At 39.8% G+C, this 18,250-nt stretch overlaps 1 protein-coding gene across 2 annotated transcripts in view; it reads right to left on the bottom strand.

The window, feature by feature from the left end:
* Positions 1-18,250, bottom strand: part of STX8 (syntaxin 8) — a 344,032-nt gene that overhangs the window by 253,788 nt on the left and 71,994 nt on the right. For both annotated transcript variants that reach the window (XM_049861531.1, XM_049861530.1), the window contains exon 6: positions 3,691-3,783. In XM_049861531.1, the coding sequence (XP_049717488.1) occupies positions 3,691-3,783 (93 nt within the window). The remainder of the gene's footprint in view (positions 1-3,690; positions 3,784-18,250) is intronic.

The following is an 18,250-nucleotide window of genomic DNA, read 5'->3' as shown; positions in this document are numbered from 1 at the left end:
ATTATATATATATGTAATTATATACAACACATATTACAATATTTGTTATATTACAGGAAAACCTGCAAAAGCCGGAACCTGTGTGAGGCAGAAAACTGTAAGAAAAGGAAAACTCAAATATTTTCCACTAAAATGAGCAATAGAAAAGTGGTAAGGCTGCACTCTGTCAAAGGCAGAAAACTTGGGAGACTCAGAAAAACAAGGCAGTCCCACTGAGTTTCGGTTCTCACAGGCTTCACTGTACTATATTCACATTGGCACCATCAGGAAAATTATTAAATTGTCTTCCTTCCTGTGCTTAAACTATTAAAAACCACTATTAGGATTATGAAAGGAGAAGGCTTCTCAGTTTGCTTTAGTAATCTACTCATTTATGATTAAAAAAACAGTTGCTATTGAGTTGATCCTGACTCATAGCAACCCTATAGGACAGAGTAGAACTGCCCCATAGGGTTTCCAAGGAGCACCTGGTGGATTCAAATTGCCAACGTTTTGGTTAACAGCCATAGCACTTAATTACTACGCCATCAGGGTTTTCACAATAGCTGAAAGGAATAAATAGCACTGTGGTAACAAATGAACTCATTCTTCCTAGGTATCCTAAGGAGAAAGGAAGCACTCGTATGATTTCAACAAGTGCAGTCTCCCCTTCAGGGCAGCATTCATCCATTCTCAGGGCTTCAACTGTCACTTATACAATGATGACAACTGTTCTTTTTCTTTTTTTTTTAAGTTTTATTGTGATTTAGGTAAAAGTTCACAGTGCAAATTAGTTTCTCATTCAAAAATTTATACACAGTTTTTTTGTGACATTGGTTGCAATCCCCGTAATGTGTCAGCACTCCCCGCCTTTCCCTTTCCACCTTGGGTTCCCCTGTCCATTCATCCAGTTTTCTTGCCTTCTTGCCTTCTCATCTTTTCTTCGGAGCAGGTGTTGCCCATTTGGTCTTGAATACTTGATCGAACTAAGCAGCACATTCCTCAAGCATGTTACTGTCTGTTTTGGACTTCAGGAGTGGCTTCAGTTCTGAGTTAACAGGGTATCCGGGAGCCACAGTCTCGGGGGTTCCTCCAGTCTGGTCTTTTTTTGTGAATCTGAATTTTGTTCTACATTATTCTCCTGCTCTGTCTGGGACCCTCTATTATGACTCCTTTCAGAGACATCGGTGGTGGTGGCTGGGCACCATCTAGTTCCTCTGGGCTCAGGCTGGTGGAAGCTATAGTTCATGTGGTCCATTAGTCCTTTGAACTAATATCTTCCTGTGCCTTTTGTTTTCTTCATTATTCTTTGCTCTGGATGGGATGGGACTAATAGATGTATCTAAGATGGCCCTCAAAAGCTTTTAAGACCTCAGACACTAGTCAACAAAGTAGATGTAGAACGGTTTCTTTATGAGCTACGTTATGCCAATTGAGCTGGATGTTCACAACTTTTCTTGAAAGCCATTCCATCATGAGTACTATCACCAAAAGCTCAACCCTTAGACCCTTTTACTTTTCCCTCCCTACTTTGTCTTCCTTAGAGAGTAAGCTAACATACTCAAAAAGGCAATCAAATTAGAATAAGAAGACCTGAGTTTGAATTTCAGTTCTGACACTTTTAAGCGATAAGACATTGGACAAGTTCCTCAGCTTCTCCGACCTTCATCTCTAATAAACAGGGTGACATGACTTTCATGATGTCATTGTACAGATTAAATAAAATGACTGTAAAAATGGCATGGCAGTGGCGTCTGACTTCCTCCAACTTCACAAGGGGGAAGGAGAATCAAGATCAGCAGCCCAAGGCTGATTCCCATGAGGAGGTCAGACATACCTCCACCCTCCAACCTTTTTACCAATTCTGACACCAACTGTCCATCCCACAGCAGTCTCTACTTCTCTGCTGAGTTTGATAATTTGTTGCAATGACCACACAGAACTCATAAACAAGACTCAGGATTTTTGGGTTTATTAGGGACAATTCAGGTTCAGCAACACCCAGGATACAGTTTTTCAATCAGGACAGACTCTCCTCAGCCATGCCTGTATGCATACCTCTCTCTGGTTCCTTGCCCTCTGCCCTGTTCAGACAAGTGCTACAAAGCTCTTTTAGCTCTGCTAAGTGCCTGGAGGCACACCACTCTGCCAGTAAGCCTCGGCCCAAAGGCCCTCAGCTCTCTCACTCCATGGGTTGGTAAGCCTAGCTCTACTGCCAAGCGCGTAGAGGCACTCCACTCCGCGGAAGCCCTGTGCCCGAAGGCGCTCAGCTCTTGCTCCATGGGTCAGCACACCTACTGTAATCGTCTTGCTCAGTGGGCCAAGAAGCTCACCATGCCGTCTCCTGCCAGTCTCCTCGTTCAGCTGCCTTTGCTGCCACTGTTTCTCTGCCACTGCTTCTCGCTGTCTCCAGTGTTACACCTCTCTCTCTCTCTGTCTCCTGGGTCTAGGAGGTCTCAGCGCAGGGATCCTGGGTCTGATGGACGTGCTCCACTCCTAGCTCTTCTTTCTTGGTGGTGGTAGGTCCCCCCCTGCTCTGGATCGACTGCTCTTTTAAGCCCAGCAGGATGGCAAAACGGACCAACCCCCTCCTTAGGGTTCCACATGCCTTATATGCATGGTCCCAACCACACAAGGTGCCATGCACCTTATTTACATTATTAGCAAGCTAGCCAATTGTCTTGGTGCACCTCATTTTCATAGTCCTCACCCAGTCATTTGGTGAGAGTTACAAAGGGCCATATTATGTAATTCACCGTACCACATCGACTTCTAAGAAAGTGCTTCCTAGCACATAGTAGAGCCTTTCGATAAACGTTAGTTTCACTAAAACTCAACTATTCTTATAGTTTCGTACATCACCTCTATGCTAAAGCTCCTCACATTTATTTTCTTTGGCCCTGTCCTCTCTCTGAGCTCTGGTACTGTACCTCCAACTGTCTACTTGACAGTTCCACCTGGATCTCTCATGGGTACCTCTAATGAGACATGCCCCAAACTGGACGTAGGATCCTACTCACAAACCAGTGACCCTTCTCTATTTCTCCGGATTCATTCGTAACATTAAAAGTGCCGTCAGTCCTTTGTATCCATCCTTTCCTTCCCATTCTTGCTACTACAACTCTCGCTCAGGCACTCATCACCTCACACCACAAACCTCAAGCACAGAGCCTTTCCGGCCACCTCCCTGACTTAAAGCTCTGTCTCCCCTAATCCATCCTGCCTGAGATTGCAAGTTATTCTTTCTCCAATCAGATTTGTCACACCAAGTCCTGAACAAAATCTTCAAACACTTCCCCCCCGCCCCGACCCCTGCAGCCTGGCATTTATGACAAATCCACTGGGTGTACTGATGATATGAAGTACACGCAGCCTGAGTGTCCTAGCCTCACAGTGTACAAAGCACTGAGCAATGCCACATGATTACTGCGTGAAAGTAAAGCTCAGATAAATGGATCATAAAGCAAAATATTTTTAAAAGCAGCTACTGAGAACTGGAATTTTTTGAACAAATTTTCCTTATGCAGTATTTAATAACTACAATCTAAATCTGTCACAAACCACCCTCAATTACATTAAACTATAATAATCCATTCCATTAGTGTTAAACCACTTTACATGTTTCATAATAATAAGAAGACTCAACAAATATTTCAGCCTTTAATATATACACTAAATTGCAAACCTGGTCAATCTCAGACTTCTCCTTACCATTTTGTTCATCCAATTCACTTCCAATTTCCTGCCCCATTTGTTTTTGGCGGCTTATGATGGAAGAAAGGGCATCAAGGCCTGCATCCTGTTCTGGAAGAAAAAGAAAAACAATCAACTAACTGAAAACCAGTGAAAGATAATTTAAACTCAGGAATGTACCACAATTCAATATATGATGAAACTAATATTTTAAGTCACTCAGGAAAAGACAGATAAAACAGTTAACATTATCAGAACATAACAAAGAAAAAATTAAATAAGTCATACCTTATACTAAAATGATGTCCAGATAATTTGTTTCTAAATATTAAAAATAAGATTTGACTACATAAACATTTAAACTTTCCAACATATAACATGTAAAGAACACGTAACATCAATTAAAAAAAAAAAAGACTTAATATCCCAATTTTAAAAATGGCCAAAGGATATAGACTGGAAATTCACAACAGAATAAAAAACAGAAAATAAATAAAACTTTTGACCTTACTACTTTTTTTTTTTCTTTTGGCTTATCAGATTTGTAAAGATTTTAAAAAATGATAATACCCAGGGCTAACTAAAGTGCGAAGGACTAGAGGCTCCTATGTACCATGTGATGGGAGGGTAAGTGGATACACCTTTCTAGAGGGCAAACCGGCCCATCTTTTTATCTATCAGTTCTGTTTCTAGGCATATATAGTAATATCATGTTCAGACGGTATGTAACGATATTATATAAGGATATTCCCTGAAAGGCTGCTTGCTACGCTGGTTATCAATCTACTGCCTCTCAGCTCCAAATTCACCCTTTTTGACTGCTCTGTCAAAATGGATCTGGACCCTTAAAATATTTTTTCCTTTGCCAGCTTTGTCACCTGAGGGCGCTGGAGAGACACTGCAGGAAGAAAAGGGTGTTTGCTTTCCGGTTCCAGCCTGCTCTCCTGAGAGGATGCTGTGCGCTTCAGTACAGGTCCTGCACAGCAGCCAGCAGCACCCGGTGAGCAGCAACCTCTCCCAAAACAAACCCTCCTGACATACCCTCTCACTGGCAATTTGTAGCAGAGTGTCTGCAGCCAGACGGCTCCCCATGAACAGCTTTCCCTGGCACCCCAGGACGCAGATTTCCAGCAAGTTCTTCGAGCACCACAGTGACTTCTCTGCCATCCAGGAATCCCAGCTGTGCCCTCTAAAACAAGGTCTGAATCTCAGCCTTGGGGGTGTGGTGCCCTTCCCTGAGTATGCTGTCTTAGCCCCAGAGGCTGTGATTGCTCCTTATGCCAATTACTGGACTACAGTCCCTGGGTGGTACAAACGGTTAACATACTTGGCTGTTTAGCTGAAAGACTGGCGGTTCAAGTCCACCCAGAGGTGCTTCAGAAGAAAAGCCTGGAGATCTACTTCCAAAAAATCGGTCCCTGAAAACCTCATAGAGCACATTCTACTCCGACACACACGGGGTGCTGTGGGCCAGGATCCCCTCAACAGCAGCTGCTGCTGGCTTTACTTCTCACTAGCTCATCTACGCTCACTCTGATCCCCATTACAGTTAACGAGTCTGTATACTAAACTTGCTCTGTTCAAAATTCTCTCCCAGTTGCACCCAGACTGACATATTCATAACAGTGAAAAAACTGTAACTACCTAAAAATGCCCAAACACAGGGATTGGGTTACAATTTATAGTGTATCTATATAATGAAACACTATATGGCCATTAAAAACAACGGCAGAAGTGTATTTTGATGTAGAGAGGAGCCTATAGTATGTTAACAAATAAAAAGGCAGGATACAAAACCATGTAAAGTAAAACAGTGCTTTTGTTTTAAAAAAGGAAAATGTATTCCTTTTCTGGTTTTTTGAAAACTTAGAGAGAAAAGAACTCAAATAACTCAAGAGCCTTCGTTTAAAATGTGATATTGGCTTTTTGAACTAGGCTGTCTCAGAAGTGTCTTTGTGAGAACTTCTCGCCTTTGCTTTCGGGTGCATTAGGAAGAAACCTGTGAGGCTGAATGCAATGACTGTTTTTACCCAAGCAATATGCCAGGTGGTCTCTCGCTTCTTTTATGGGGTTTTAAAAAGAATTGTTTCACAGAAAGACCGATCTATAAAAGCAGAAATCTCAAAAGTCTTATTACCCAAGATCACATTAATAATTATATATTTTTTTCATCTTTTTATGGAATTAAACCATTACACTTAACTCATTAATTCATCTGGAATTTATTTAAACTAATGGTGTGAGGTAAGGACCCCTTGGTGACATACTTTGACACTATACACTTTTTTAACCATAGAAACAGCCTGTTGTCTCTAGGGATTGTTCCAAGTAATCGTTTTATAGCAAAATCACTTTATAATGAGGTTCTTTGGGGTCTTTAGTAACAACCACTTGGATGGCCTCCAAGATAAACCTATCTTCAACCTAGTTCTACTCTAGGATGGCCGATGTTGTACTAAAATTCCAAACGCATCCAAAGAATAATCTATATATAGAACTGGGGGTCAAGTGTCAACATAAATGAAAAGGTCAAACAATTTAAAAAGAGGAAAGGAGATTCTTCCAGGGTTTTCAACTAGGGAGTCATTAATGTTCTGAAGTTGCTTTATGCAGTAGAGACACAGGTTATGAATGAAAAATACCTAGATTATAATCTTCTCTATCCAAACTCCCTGAGGGACTGAATTGCTGGGCTGAGGGCTGTGGGGACCATGGTCTTGGGGAACATCTAGCTCAGTTGGCAGAACATAGTTTATAAAGAAAATTCTGCTTTGGGGTGTAGCATCTGGTGTCTTAAAAGCCTGTGAGCAGCCATCTAAGATACTCCACTGGTCTCACCCCTTCGGAAGCAACGGAGAATGAAGAAAACTAAAGATACAAGGGAAAGATTAGTCCAAAGGACCACATCTATCACAGCCTCTACCAGATGGAGTCCAGCACAACTAGATGGTAGCCGGCTACCACTGACTGCTCTGACAAGGATCACAACAGAGGGTCCCTGACAGAGCTGGAGAAAAATATAGAACCAAATTCTAACACAAAAAGAAAGACCAGACTTGCTGGCCTGACAAAGCCTGGAGAAACCCTGAGAGTATGGCTCCTAGACACCAATTCAGCTCAGTAATGAAGTCACTCCTAAGGTTCACCCTTCGGCCAAAGATTGGACAGGCCCATAAAACAAAACGAGACTAAAGGGGCACGCCAGCCCAGGGGCAAGGACTAGAAGGAAAGAGGGAGCAGGAAACCTGATAATAGGGAACTCAGAGTTGAGAAGGGAGAGTGCTGACATGTCATGGGGCTGTTACCCAATGTCATAAAACAATGTGTACTAACTGTTTAATGAGAAACTAGTTTGTTCTGTAAACCTTCATCTAAAGTACAATAAAAAAAAATTTTTATATGTATTTTTTGTTGCACTTTAGGTGAAAGTTTACAGAGCAAATTAGCTTCTCATTAAACAATTGATGCACATATTGTTTTGTAACATTGGTTGCCAGCCCTGCAATGTGTCAACATGCTCCCTTTCTCAACTTCGGGTTCCCTATTTCCACTCATCCAGCTTTCCTGTCCCCTCCTGCCTTCTCTTCCTTGCCCCTGGGCTGGCGTGCCCATTTAGTCTTGTTTTGTTTTATGGGCCTGTTTTTTTTTTTTTTTAATCTTTGGCTAAGAGTGGACCTCAGGAGTGACTTCAGTACTGAGTTAAAAGGTGTCCAAGGGTCATACTCTCAGGCTTTCTCCAGTCTCTGTCAGACCAGGAAGTATGGTATTTTGTGTGTGTGTGTGAGTTTGAATTTTGTTCTACATTTTTCTCTTACTCTGTCCGGGACCCTCTATTGTGATCCTTGTCAAAGAAGTCGGTGGTAGTAGCCAGGTACCATCTAGTTATGCTGGACTCTGTCTGGTAGAAGCTGTGGTAGCTGTGGTCCATTAGTTCTCTGGACTAATCTTTACGTTGTATCTTTGGTTTTCTTCATTCTCCCTTGCTCCAGATGGGGTGAGACCAGTAGACGTATCTTAGATGGCCACTCACAAGCTTTTAAGACCCAGATGCTACTCACCAAAGGAGGATGTAGAACATTTTCTCTATAAACCATGTTATGCCAATTGAGCTAGATGTCCCCTAAGACCATGGTCCCCAGCCCTCAGCCAGTAACTCTGTCCCTCAGTTTGGATGTGTCCATGAAGCTTCTATGACCTCACCTTGGTCAAGTTGTGCTCTTCCGCAGTATTGTATACTGTCTTACCCTTCACCAAAGTTACCACCTACCTACTGTTTAGTGTTTTTCCCTCTGCCCCCTTAACCATCAAAGATTATTTCTTTCTGTGTGTAAACCTTTACAGGAGTTTTTACAATAATGGTCTTATACAGTATTTGTCCTTTTGTGACTGACTTATTTCACACAGCATAGTGCCCTGCAGATTCATCCATGTTGTGAGATGATTTGCAGATTCATCATTGTTCTTTATCGTTGTGCTGTATCCCATTATGTGTGTGTACAATAGTTTTTTTATTCATTCATCTGCTGATGGGCACTTAGGTTGTTTCCATCTTTTCACTATTGTGCATAATGCTGCAATGAAATCACAAAAGTCTTTTTGCCCAAGATCACATTAATACTTACATTTTTTTCCTCATCTTTCTACAAACCATTACATTTAACTCATTAAATCATCTGGAATTTATTTTAAACTAATGGACTGGCATAAATATGGCTATGCATGTGATACCTCTTATTTCTCTAGGATATATTCCTAGGAGTGGGGTTGCTGGTATGGCACTTCTATTTCCAGCTTTTTAAAAAAGCGCCATATCATTTTCCAAAATGGCTGTAACATTTTGCATTCCCACCAGTATGCTCTATCAAATTTGGCTCATTATCTGACTCAACTACCTAGAGTCCATCTCTCTAACGTAAAACAGAATCCAAAAAACCAAACCCACCGCTGTCGAGTCAATTCCGACTCATAGCAGCCCCAAAGGGTTCCCAAGGCTGTAAATCTCTACAGAAACAGACTGCCACATTTTTCTCCCTTGGAGCGGAGCACCTGGTGGTTTCTAACCGCTGACCTTCGGGTTAGCAGTAGATAGCTTTAACCACTGCGCCACCAGGGCTCCTTGCAAAACAGAAAGAGGGCTAAAAATTCTGCTCTGCTCAAATAATTTCTATTCACCCTTAGCACTGCCTCACCACGTTAAGTGCTACCATAAATTTTCCATTCCATTATTAAAAGCCACAGAAGGCCCAGATAACCACAATGTGTATGTATTAATGATATTCATTCCGATGACCTGAGGCTCTCCAAGTCCTAAAACAGCATTCCTGAGAGGAGAGGAAGGGCCATCTTAGAGATGTTCCAATGTAAAAAAAAATGTAAACCACCTGATAAATAGGAGCAGGTGGTAACTGATCAGACATATCAGGGAGAAAATAAAATGAGCTTGAATCACTGTGCTGAGATGTCTTCCAAACAGCCAAAGAAAAAGTAAATCATGTTTGATTCAGTTTTTGATTGAAGTATATTTTTGCTGTATTCTAACTTGTAACCTATGAATGGGAATGCCTAATTATCTGGCAAATAAAAAGGAGAACAGTCCAGTCTCTAAACAATCTGGATAAATCAGGGTTTACTTTATAATCAATGCTGAACAGGTTTCAGTGGAGCTTCCAGACTAAGACAGACGAGGAAAAAAGTCCTGGCAATCTACTATCAAAAAATCAGACAATGAAAATCCTGTGGATCACAACAGTCCAATTCCATTGTGCAAAGGGTCACCGTGAGTTGGGGGCCAACTTGACAGCAGCTAACAATGACAACAACAGGGACAAATAAGGAAAGATTAGGTAAAGGTGGTTAAAGAAGTTAATCACTACTTTGAAAAGACCCTTGGAGCAAGCTTTAAGAATTGGTGTTTGTTATTAATTGAATTGTGTCCCCCAGAAATGTGTGTCAACTTGGTTAGGCCATGATTCTTAGTACTGTGTGACTGTCTACCACTTTGTCATCTGACGTGATTTTCCCACATGTTGTGAATCCTACCTCTAAGATGTTAATGAGGCAGGATTAGAGGCAGTTATCTTAATGACACAGGACTCAATCTCCAAGATTAGGCTGTACCTTGTGTCAACCTCTTTTGAGATATAAAAGAGAAAAGCGAGCAGAGAGACAGGGCACTTCATACCACCAAGAAAGCAGAGCCAGGAGCAGAGTGTATCCTTTGGACCCAGGGTCCCTACACTGAGAAGCTCCTTGACCAGGGGAAGACTGATGACAAGGACCTTCCCCTAGAGCCAACAGAGAGTGAAAGCCTTCCCCTGGAGCTGACACCCTGAATTCAGACTTCTAGCATCCTAGACTGTGAGAGAATAAATTTCTGTTCGTTAAAGCCATTCACTTGTGGTATTTCTCTTATAGCAGCAGTAGACAACTAAAAAAAAAAAAAAAAAAAGACAGCGTTTTTGTTTGTTTTAAGATTTTAGAGAAGGAATCCTTCTGGTCTAGGTAACAGCTACAAGATAGGGTATCTTCAAAGAAAGTTGTCTGAAAAGTCTTGACTGCAAGAGTTCAAAGATTAGCTACTAAGATTGCCCAGTGTAACATGGAGTCTGGTTAGCCACTCTTCCCAACCCTACCACTTCATATGAAAGTACTGAGAGACCTAAGGACACAGAAATCTAGAACTAATGCATGACTTTCTGCTAGAATCTAGGAAGAACATCTACAGAATTACGGTAAGACTAGATGGAGAGGCTTCCTAGATACGCCTAGACAACCCTTGGGATTGTTTTACTGGGTTAAAAGGCTTGGGACCACAGTCTCGGGGGACAACTTAGTTGATTGGCGTATCATAGTTCACAAAGATAATGTTCTACATCCTAGTTTGGTTAGTAGTGTCTGGGGTCTTAAATTCTCGTGAGCAGCCACCTAAGATACAACTATTGGTCTCTACTTATATGGAGCAAAAGAGAAAGAAGGAAATCAAAGGTTCCAGAAGAAGCTAGTCCATGAGACTAGCAGTGCACATGAACCACAGACTCTTCTACCTGAGACCAGAAGAACTATTTGGTGCCCAGCTACCACAACCAAATGTTCTGGCCAAGGACACGGTAGAAAGTTCCAGATAGAATGGGAGAAAAACGTAGAAAAAAAACTTAAATTCCTAAAAAAAAAAGGCCATACCTACTGGACTAATAAAGACTAGAGGAACCCCCAAGACTATTGCCCAAAGGTAGCTTTTGAACTTGGAATTGAAGCTATTTCTACAGGTCACCTTTCAGCCAAAAAATAGATTGGCATATAAAATTAACAGTATCACCTGTGAGTAATGTGCTCCCTAAACAATTAACTATATGAGATCAAATGGTCAACATTTACCCAAAAGCAAAGATGAGAAGGCAAGGAGGAAAAGGGAAGCTAGATCAATGGAAACGGAACAAAGGGGAAATACATAAAGGAGAATGTTGACACTTTGTAAAAATTATAACAATGGCATGTAACGATTTGTATAAAAATTGTTAAAGGGGAACCTAGTTGGTTGTGTAAACTTCTGCCTAAACACAATAAAATATTATTAAAAAAAAAAAGAGAAAATCTGAATGCTTACTCATGCCAGACTTGATCGAATTAATAAATTGTTGTTATTTTTCAAAAATAAATAAAATGGGTCTGCAAAAAAAAAAAAAAAAAAAAGGGCTAGATGGAACCAATTAAGAAAAACCTCACAAACAGAGTACTAGTGAATAAAAGTCTGCAACCTGACTCAGGAACACGGGTCTGTACTCGTGAAAAGGGAGAAGCAGCCCAGGTGGAGCCCAGCAGTCTCCCGGAGGTAAGGAGGATCCAAATAGGCCAATGAGGCTAGAATACACAGGGCAGAGCACCAGAGGGTCCACCTGGAATCTTCAGCTGAGTGTTGGTCAGGGTGCTCAAGGACACTCCTCAAGGATGGGGAAAGAACCACCCAAAGGGTAGAGGAAATGATTCCTCTGAGCTCAAGTAAGTTCAAGCATAGCTCCTATTCCCACCACCCAGGTCAGCTCATAATTCACGGAGCATCAGGTAAGAGTACTCGGCATGGTTCTGGCTCAGTAGTGAGTAAATCACCTCCAGACTGGGGTCAGCAAATGTTTTCTGTAAAAGCCCAGATAGTAAATATTTTAGGCTTTGTGGGCCACGCAGTCCCTAGGGCAACTACTCAGCTCAGCCGTTGTAGCAGGAAAGCAGCCATAGCTAATATGTAAATAAATAAGGGTGTCTGTAATCCCATAAAATTTTATTTACAGACCCTAAACTCTGACCTTCATATAATTTTCCCAAGTAACAAAACATTATTCTCGTGATTATTTTTCAACTATTTAAAAATGCAAAAATCACTCTTAGCTTGCTGGCCATGCAAAAACAGGTGGGGGCAGGATGTGGCCCACAGGCCGTGGTTTGCTAAGCCCTGCTCTAGAATTAATGCTGCTCTGATCCGCCTCACAGAGCAAAATCCAAATAACTGCATCCTAGAACAAATCTCAACAATATTCCTAAAAATATAAAAATACTTAGCACTGAACAAAGAAATATTTCCAGTATCTGGCATCCAAACAAAACAGTGCACGCAAAGACACAGGAAAACACACTCAGTTAAGGGCAAATCAGTCACCTAAAGCCAACCCAGACATGAAACATGTGATAGGATTAGTAGACAAGAACATCAAAATGGTTACTATAACTCTATTCTGTATGTTCAAGAAGCTAGAGGCAAGACAGCATGTTAAGCAAAAATAGAGAAGATATTTTAAAAAAAGAACCAAATTGTTAACTCTAGAAAACTACAATGTATAAGAAGACAAAGACACAGAATGAATTTGACAGCAGGTAGAAATTGCAGAAGAAAAGATTACTGAACCTGAAACCATAGTAACAGGTATTACCCAAAATGAAATACAGAAGGGAAAAACATTTAAAAAAAAAAAAAGAGAGAATCAGTGAGCTATGGAACAATTTCATGTGGCCCGATACACATATAATCAATTGGAGCTCCTAACAAAAACAAAAAAAAAATTTATTTTAAGAAATAATAGTCTTTTACCAAAGAGGTCATTCAAATGGCCACCAAACACACGGAAAGAAATGCAAAGTCATTAGCCATCAGAGAGATGCAAATCAAAGTCACAACGAGACATCATTTCATTCTCACTAAAAAAAAACTAGGATGGCTAAAATAAAAAAACAGAAAATAACAAATGTTGCTGAAGATGTAGGGAAATTGGAACCCTTATCCATTGCTGGTGAGAATGCAAAATGGTACAGCCACTGTGGAAAGCAGTGTGGTGGTTCCTCAAAAAACTAAAAACACAACTACCATATGACCCATCAATTCCATTGTTAGGAATACACCCAAGGGACTTGAAAGCAGCAATGTGAGCTGACATATGTATCCCAATGCATACTGCAGAACTATTCGTAATAGCCAAAAGGTAAAAATAAACTAAATACCCATCAATGAATGAATGGATAGACAAAATGTGGTACATACATATGAAGGACTACTACTCAGCCAGGAAGAAAAACAAAGCCTTGACACAACATGGATGGAGCTTGACAACATTGCGCTGAGTAAAATAAGTCAATCACAAAACAACAAATATTGTATGACCTCACTTATACAAAAAGATGAGAATAGACAAATGCACAGAGAACAAAGTTTATTAGTGATTACCAGGAGCAGAACGGATAGGGGAAGGGTGGCTATGCCTACGGGATGGGAAAATCACAGTGATTAAGGGTAATGGCTGAACAGTCAGTCAATGTAACTGATGTCAATAAGCTGTACACCTGGAAAAAGCTGAATTGGTAAATTTACCAAAAAAAAAAAAACAACAGCTGCTGAGGCTACTTAAAAAAAAAAAAAAAAATTTTTTTTTTTTTTTTTTATGTACAACCAAATACCTCATGGGATTTGGTTCCTTGGTTTGGAGGTTTAGGGTCATGGTTTCATGAGGCATCCCAGTTAATTGGCCTACTATTGTGTTCAGTGCTTCTGTCCTACCTCCTAGTTCTTTGCAGAGTGCCTGGGGTCTTGAAAGCTAGCAAGTGGCCATCCAAGGGACAACAACTAGACTGCATTCACCTGGAGCAACAGAGGAAGAAGGAGAGTCAGGAATAGGAGGAAGAAACAGAATGAGTGGCTAACGGCCTCTATGAACAGCTGCCTCCTTTGCCATGAGACCAGAAGAACTGGATCGTGCCCGGCCACCATTATTGAATGTTTTGATCAAAGATTCTATGGAAGAATCATGATAAAAAGGAGGAAAATACAGAAAAGAATTTCAAATTCGCATGGAATACAAAATTTCTGGAGCCATGGATGCTGGATGAATTCCTAAACTATTGCCCTGAGATAATCATTAAACAAACCAAAAATATCCCCAGGAGTCTTCTTAAAACGAAACAATAGCTTAGCTTAACTGGTAAACAATGTTTGCCTTGAGGATTGTGCTCTTTTAAAAACTATCTATATGGAACCAAAAACCAAACCCAGCACCGTCGAGTTTATTCCGACTCATAGCGACCGTATAGGACAGAGTAGAACTGCCCCATAGAGTTTCCAAGGAGCAGCTGGCGGATTCGAACTGCCGACCCTTTGGTTAGCAGCCATAGCACTTAACCACTAAGCCACCAGGGTTTCCAAATTGACAACAGCACCTCAATAAAAATTAGAAAGGAAACTTAGGGGCCAGTAAGTTCATGTTAATGGGGGAGGAACAATTCAGAAAAGGAAAAGTGGTCACACAACTTGAAGAATGTAATCAATGTCACTGAATTACACATGTAGAAATTGTTGAATTGTTGTATGTTATGCTGAGCACATTCTCAACAACAAAAAAATTAATTTTTTTAAAAAAGAAACAATGGCCAAAAATTTGCCAAGCTTTGTGAAAACTATAAACTCACATATCCAAGAACCTCAATAAACCCCAAACATAAGAAACATGAAAAAAAAAAAAAACTACATCAGGGCACATCATCATCAAATCACTGAAACCAGTGATAAATAAAAAATCTTAAAAGCAGACAAGAAAAAAAGGCAAGAGGAAGGAAAAGAGAATGACATATTTCCGGTTGGAAACAACCTAAAGCATAAGACAACACCATCTTTAAAATACTTAAATTTTAAAAACAAACAAAACCCACCTTTCAACCTAGAATTCTATGCCAAGCGAAGATATCTTTTAAAAATGCAGGCAAGATAAAGACTTTCTGACCTACAAAAGGTGAAAGGACTCATCAGCGGTAGACCTGCACTACAAGAAATGTTGAGAGCAAGTCCTTCCAGCAGAAGTCAGAGGATGACAGATGGAAATCTAATCTACACAAAGGAACAAACAGCACCAAAAAAAGATAACTGTGTGGGTAAACATAGAAGAATTTTACTCTTAACATGTAAATGCCTTTAAAAGATAAAGACTGTGTAAAGCAAAAATAGTCACATTGTACTGTGGAGTTTATAACATGTATAGAAGGAACACGGATGACAACAACGGCACAAAGGCCAAGAGGAGAGAAGCTGAAGTGGGCTATTGAAAGGTTCTTACACTACACATGAAGTGGTCTGATAGCACTTGAAGTTAAGACTGCGATAGTTAAAAATACACACTATAAACCCTTAAAAAAAAAAAAGCCAATGAAAGAATGCAACAAAAAGTTATACTAACAAGCCAAAAAAAGGAAGTAAAAAGGAGTCATAAAAAATATTCTAAAGAGGATAAAAACAATAAAGAACAGATGGGACAATAGAAAACAAACAGCAGGATGGTAGATTTAAATCCAACCGCATCAACAACCATATTAAATGTAAATATCAGGTCTAAACAGATGAAAAAGGTGGAGCATGTCTATCATGGATTGAACTGTGCCTCCCCAAAGTACCTGTCAACTTGGCTAGGTCATGATTCCCAGTATTGTATGGTTGTTCACCATTCTGTCATCTGATGTGATTTCCCTATGTGTTGTAAATCCTATCACTGTGATGTAATAAGATGGATTAGTGGCATTTATATTGATGAGATCTACAAGATTAGATAGTATCTTAAACCAATCTCTTTTGAGATATAAAAGAGAGCAGAGAGACATGGAGACCTCATACCACCAAGAAAGCAGCGCCAGGAGCACAGCGCACCCTTTGGACCTGAGGTTCCTCCGCTGAGATGCCCCCAGACCAAGGGAAGACCAACAATGACCTTCCTACAGAGCCAACAGAGAGAGAGAGCCTTCTCCTGGAGCCAGCGCCCTGAATTCAAACTTGTAGCCTACTGGACTGTGAGAGAATAAACTTCTCTTTGTTAAAAGCCATCCACTTGTGGTATTTCTGTTACAGCAGCACTAGGTAACTAAGACAGTGTCAGAGAGAATAAAAAAGCAAGACCCAATTATATGCTGCTTACAACAATAGCACTTTAAATAAGTTAAAAGAAAAAAAGTGAATAAATACATACCATGCAAACACCAATCAAAAGTAAGTGGGAGTGGCTATATTAATATCAAAGTAGATTTCACAGTAGAGACTATTAGTAGGAATAAAGAGGATCATTTCATAATGACAAAGGGGTTAATGCATCAAGAGGACCAAACAATCCTAAATGTTTATTGCAAGGTATGGAGCCCCCTTGCAGTGAACAATTTGTCTTTGGTCCTGATTCCTGAGAGCCAGAACACACCTGAGGCCAAGGAGTGAGGGCTGACCAGATCCAGAGTGACCATCGGGACTGATGTTGACTAAGCCTCAGAAGGCATGATGTGATCAAAGTAAATCCCATCCATAGAGAAAAAAGAAAATAATAAAGATCAGAGCAAAAATAAGTAAAATGAAAAACAGGGAAAAAAAAAATCAATCAAACTAAAAAGTAGTTCTTTGAGATGATCTGATAGTGTCTAGCCTAAAAGGACAGGTGGGAGGGAACAGACACAAATTAAAATCAGATTTTACAGCTATTAAAATGGTAATAACAAAGTATTAATGATTTTATGCCAATAAATTTGACAACTTTAGATGAAATGGACAAACTCCTTAAGAGATACAAACTACCAGTATTAGATGCAAAAATACTGACGCAAAAATTTGTAACAAAATTTTGGCAAATCAACTCCAACGATATATTAAAAAGAAAATACCTCATGACTAAGTAGCATTCATATCAGAAATGAAAAGTTGATTCATCATATGAAAACCAGTAAGTGTAGCTCATCATATTAACAGACTTAAAAAAGAAAAACCACACAATAGCCTCAATGTTGTTGTTATTATTAGGTGCCATCAAGTCAGCTCTGACTCATAGTGACCCTATAGGACAGAGTAGAACTGTCCCACAGGGTTTCCAAGGAGCAGTTAGTAGATTCGAACTGCTGACCTTTTAGTTAGCAGCCGAGCTCTTAACCACTGAGCCATCAGGGCTCCATTAGCCTCAATAGATGCAGTAAAAGCATCTGACAAAACTTAACGTCATTTCTGATAAAAACTGTTAGCAAACTAGGAGTGGAAGGAATTTATTCAACCTGACATAATGGCATCTACAATAAACCTACAGTTAATATCATACTTAATGGTAAAAGACTAAATGTTTCTCCCCTAAGATCAGGAATAAGGCAAGGATGTCTGTGTTCATTACTCCTATTCGACATTGTTCTGGATGTTGTAGCCAGTGCAATAGGTTAGAAAAAGAAATAAAAGGTATCCAGATTAGAAATAAAGAAGTAACTGCCTTTATTCACAGACAGCATGATCACTTACATAGAAAATCCTAAAGGGTATACAAAAAAGCTACCAAAACAAATCAGTGAGTTTATCAAGGTGGCAAGATACAAGATAAATGTACAAAAATCAATTTTTATATACTAGGAACAATTAGAAATTAAAAATTTTGTCATTTACAATAAAATAAAAATATGAAATACTTAGGGATGGGTCTAATAAAATATGTTCAAGACATGTATGTACACTGAAAACTATAAAATACTTCTGAGGAAAAATTAGAGAAGAACTAAATAAATGGATAGACCACATTCACAAACTGGAAGACTCAATACTATTAAGACGTCAGTTCTCTCCAAATTAACCTATGGATTCAATATAACCCCAATCAAAATCCCAGGAGGCTTTTTTGTAGAAATTGAAAGCAATTCTAAAATTCACATGGAGATGCAAAGGACTTAAAACAGTGAAAAATTTTTTGAAATAGAACAAAGCTGAAAAGCTTATACCAACTGACTTAAAAGATTTATAAAGGTACAATAATCAAGACAGTGGGGTATTGATATAAAGATAAACAATTGGATTAATGGAACAGAACAAAACTCAAACCAAACCCAATATCGTCAAGTCAGTTCTGTCTCATAGGGACCCTATAGGACACGGTAGAATTGCTCCATAGGGTCTCCAAGGCTGAAAATCTTTACGGAAGCAGACTGCCATGTCTTTCTCCTGCAGAACAGAACAGAGAGTCCAGAAATAGACCCATACATACATGGTCAACTGATTTTAACAAAAGTAGAGAAAAGATAATTGTTTTAAAAAATGGCTCAATAACAAATTGAT

Source organism: Elephas maximus, chromosome 19, assembly GCF_024166365.1.
Source record: "Elephas maximus indicus isolate mEleMax1 chromosome 19, mEleMax1 primary haplotype, whole genome shotgun sequence".
NCBI lineage: Eukaryota > Metazoa > Chordata > Mammalia > Proboscidea > Elephantidae > Elephas > Elephas maximus.
Note: the sequence above shows the minus strand (reverse complement) of the source record. Positions and strands in the feature narration are given on the sequence as shown.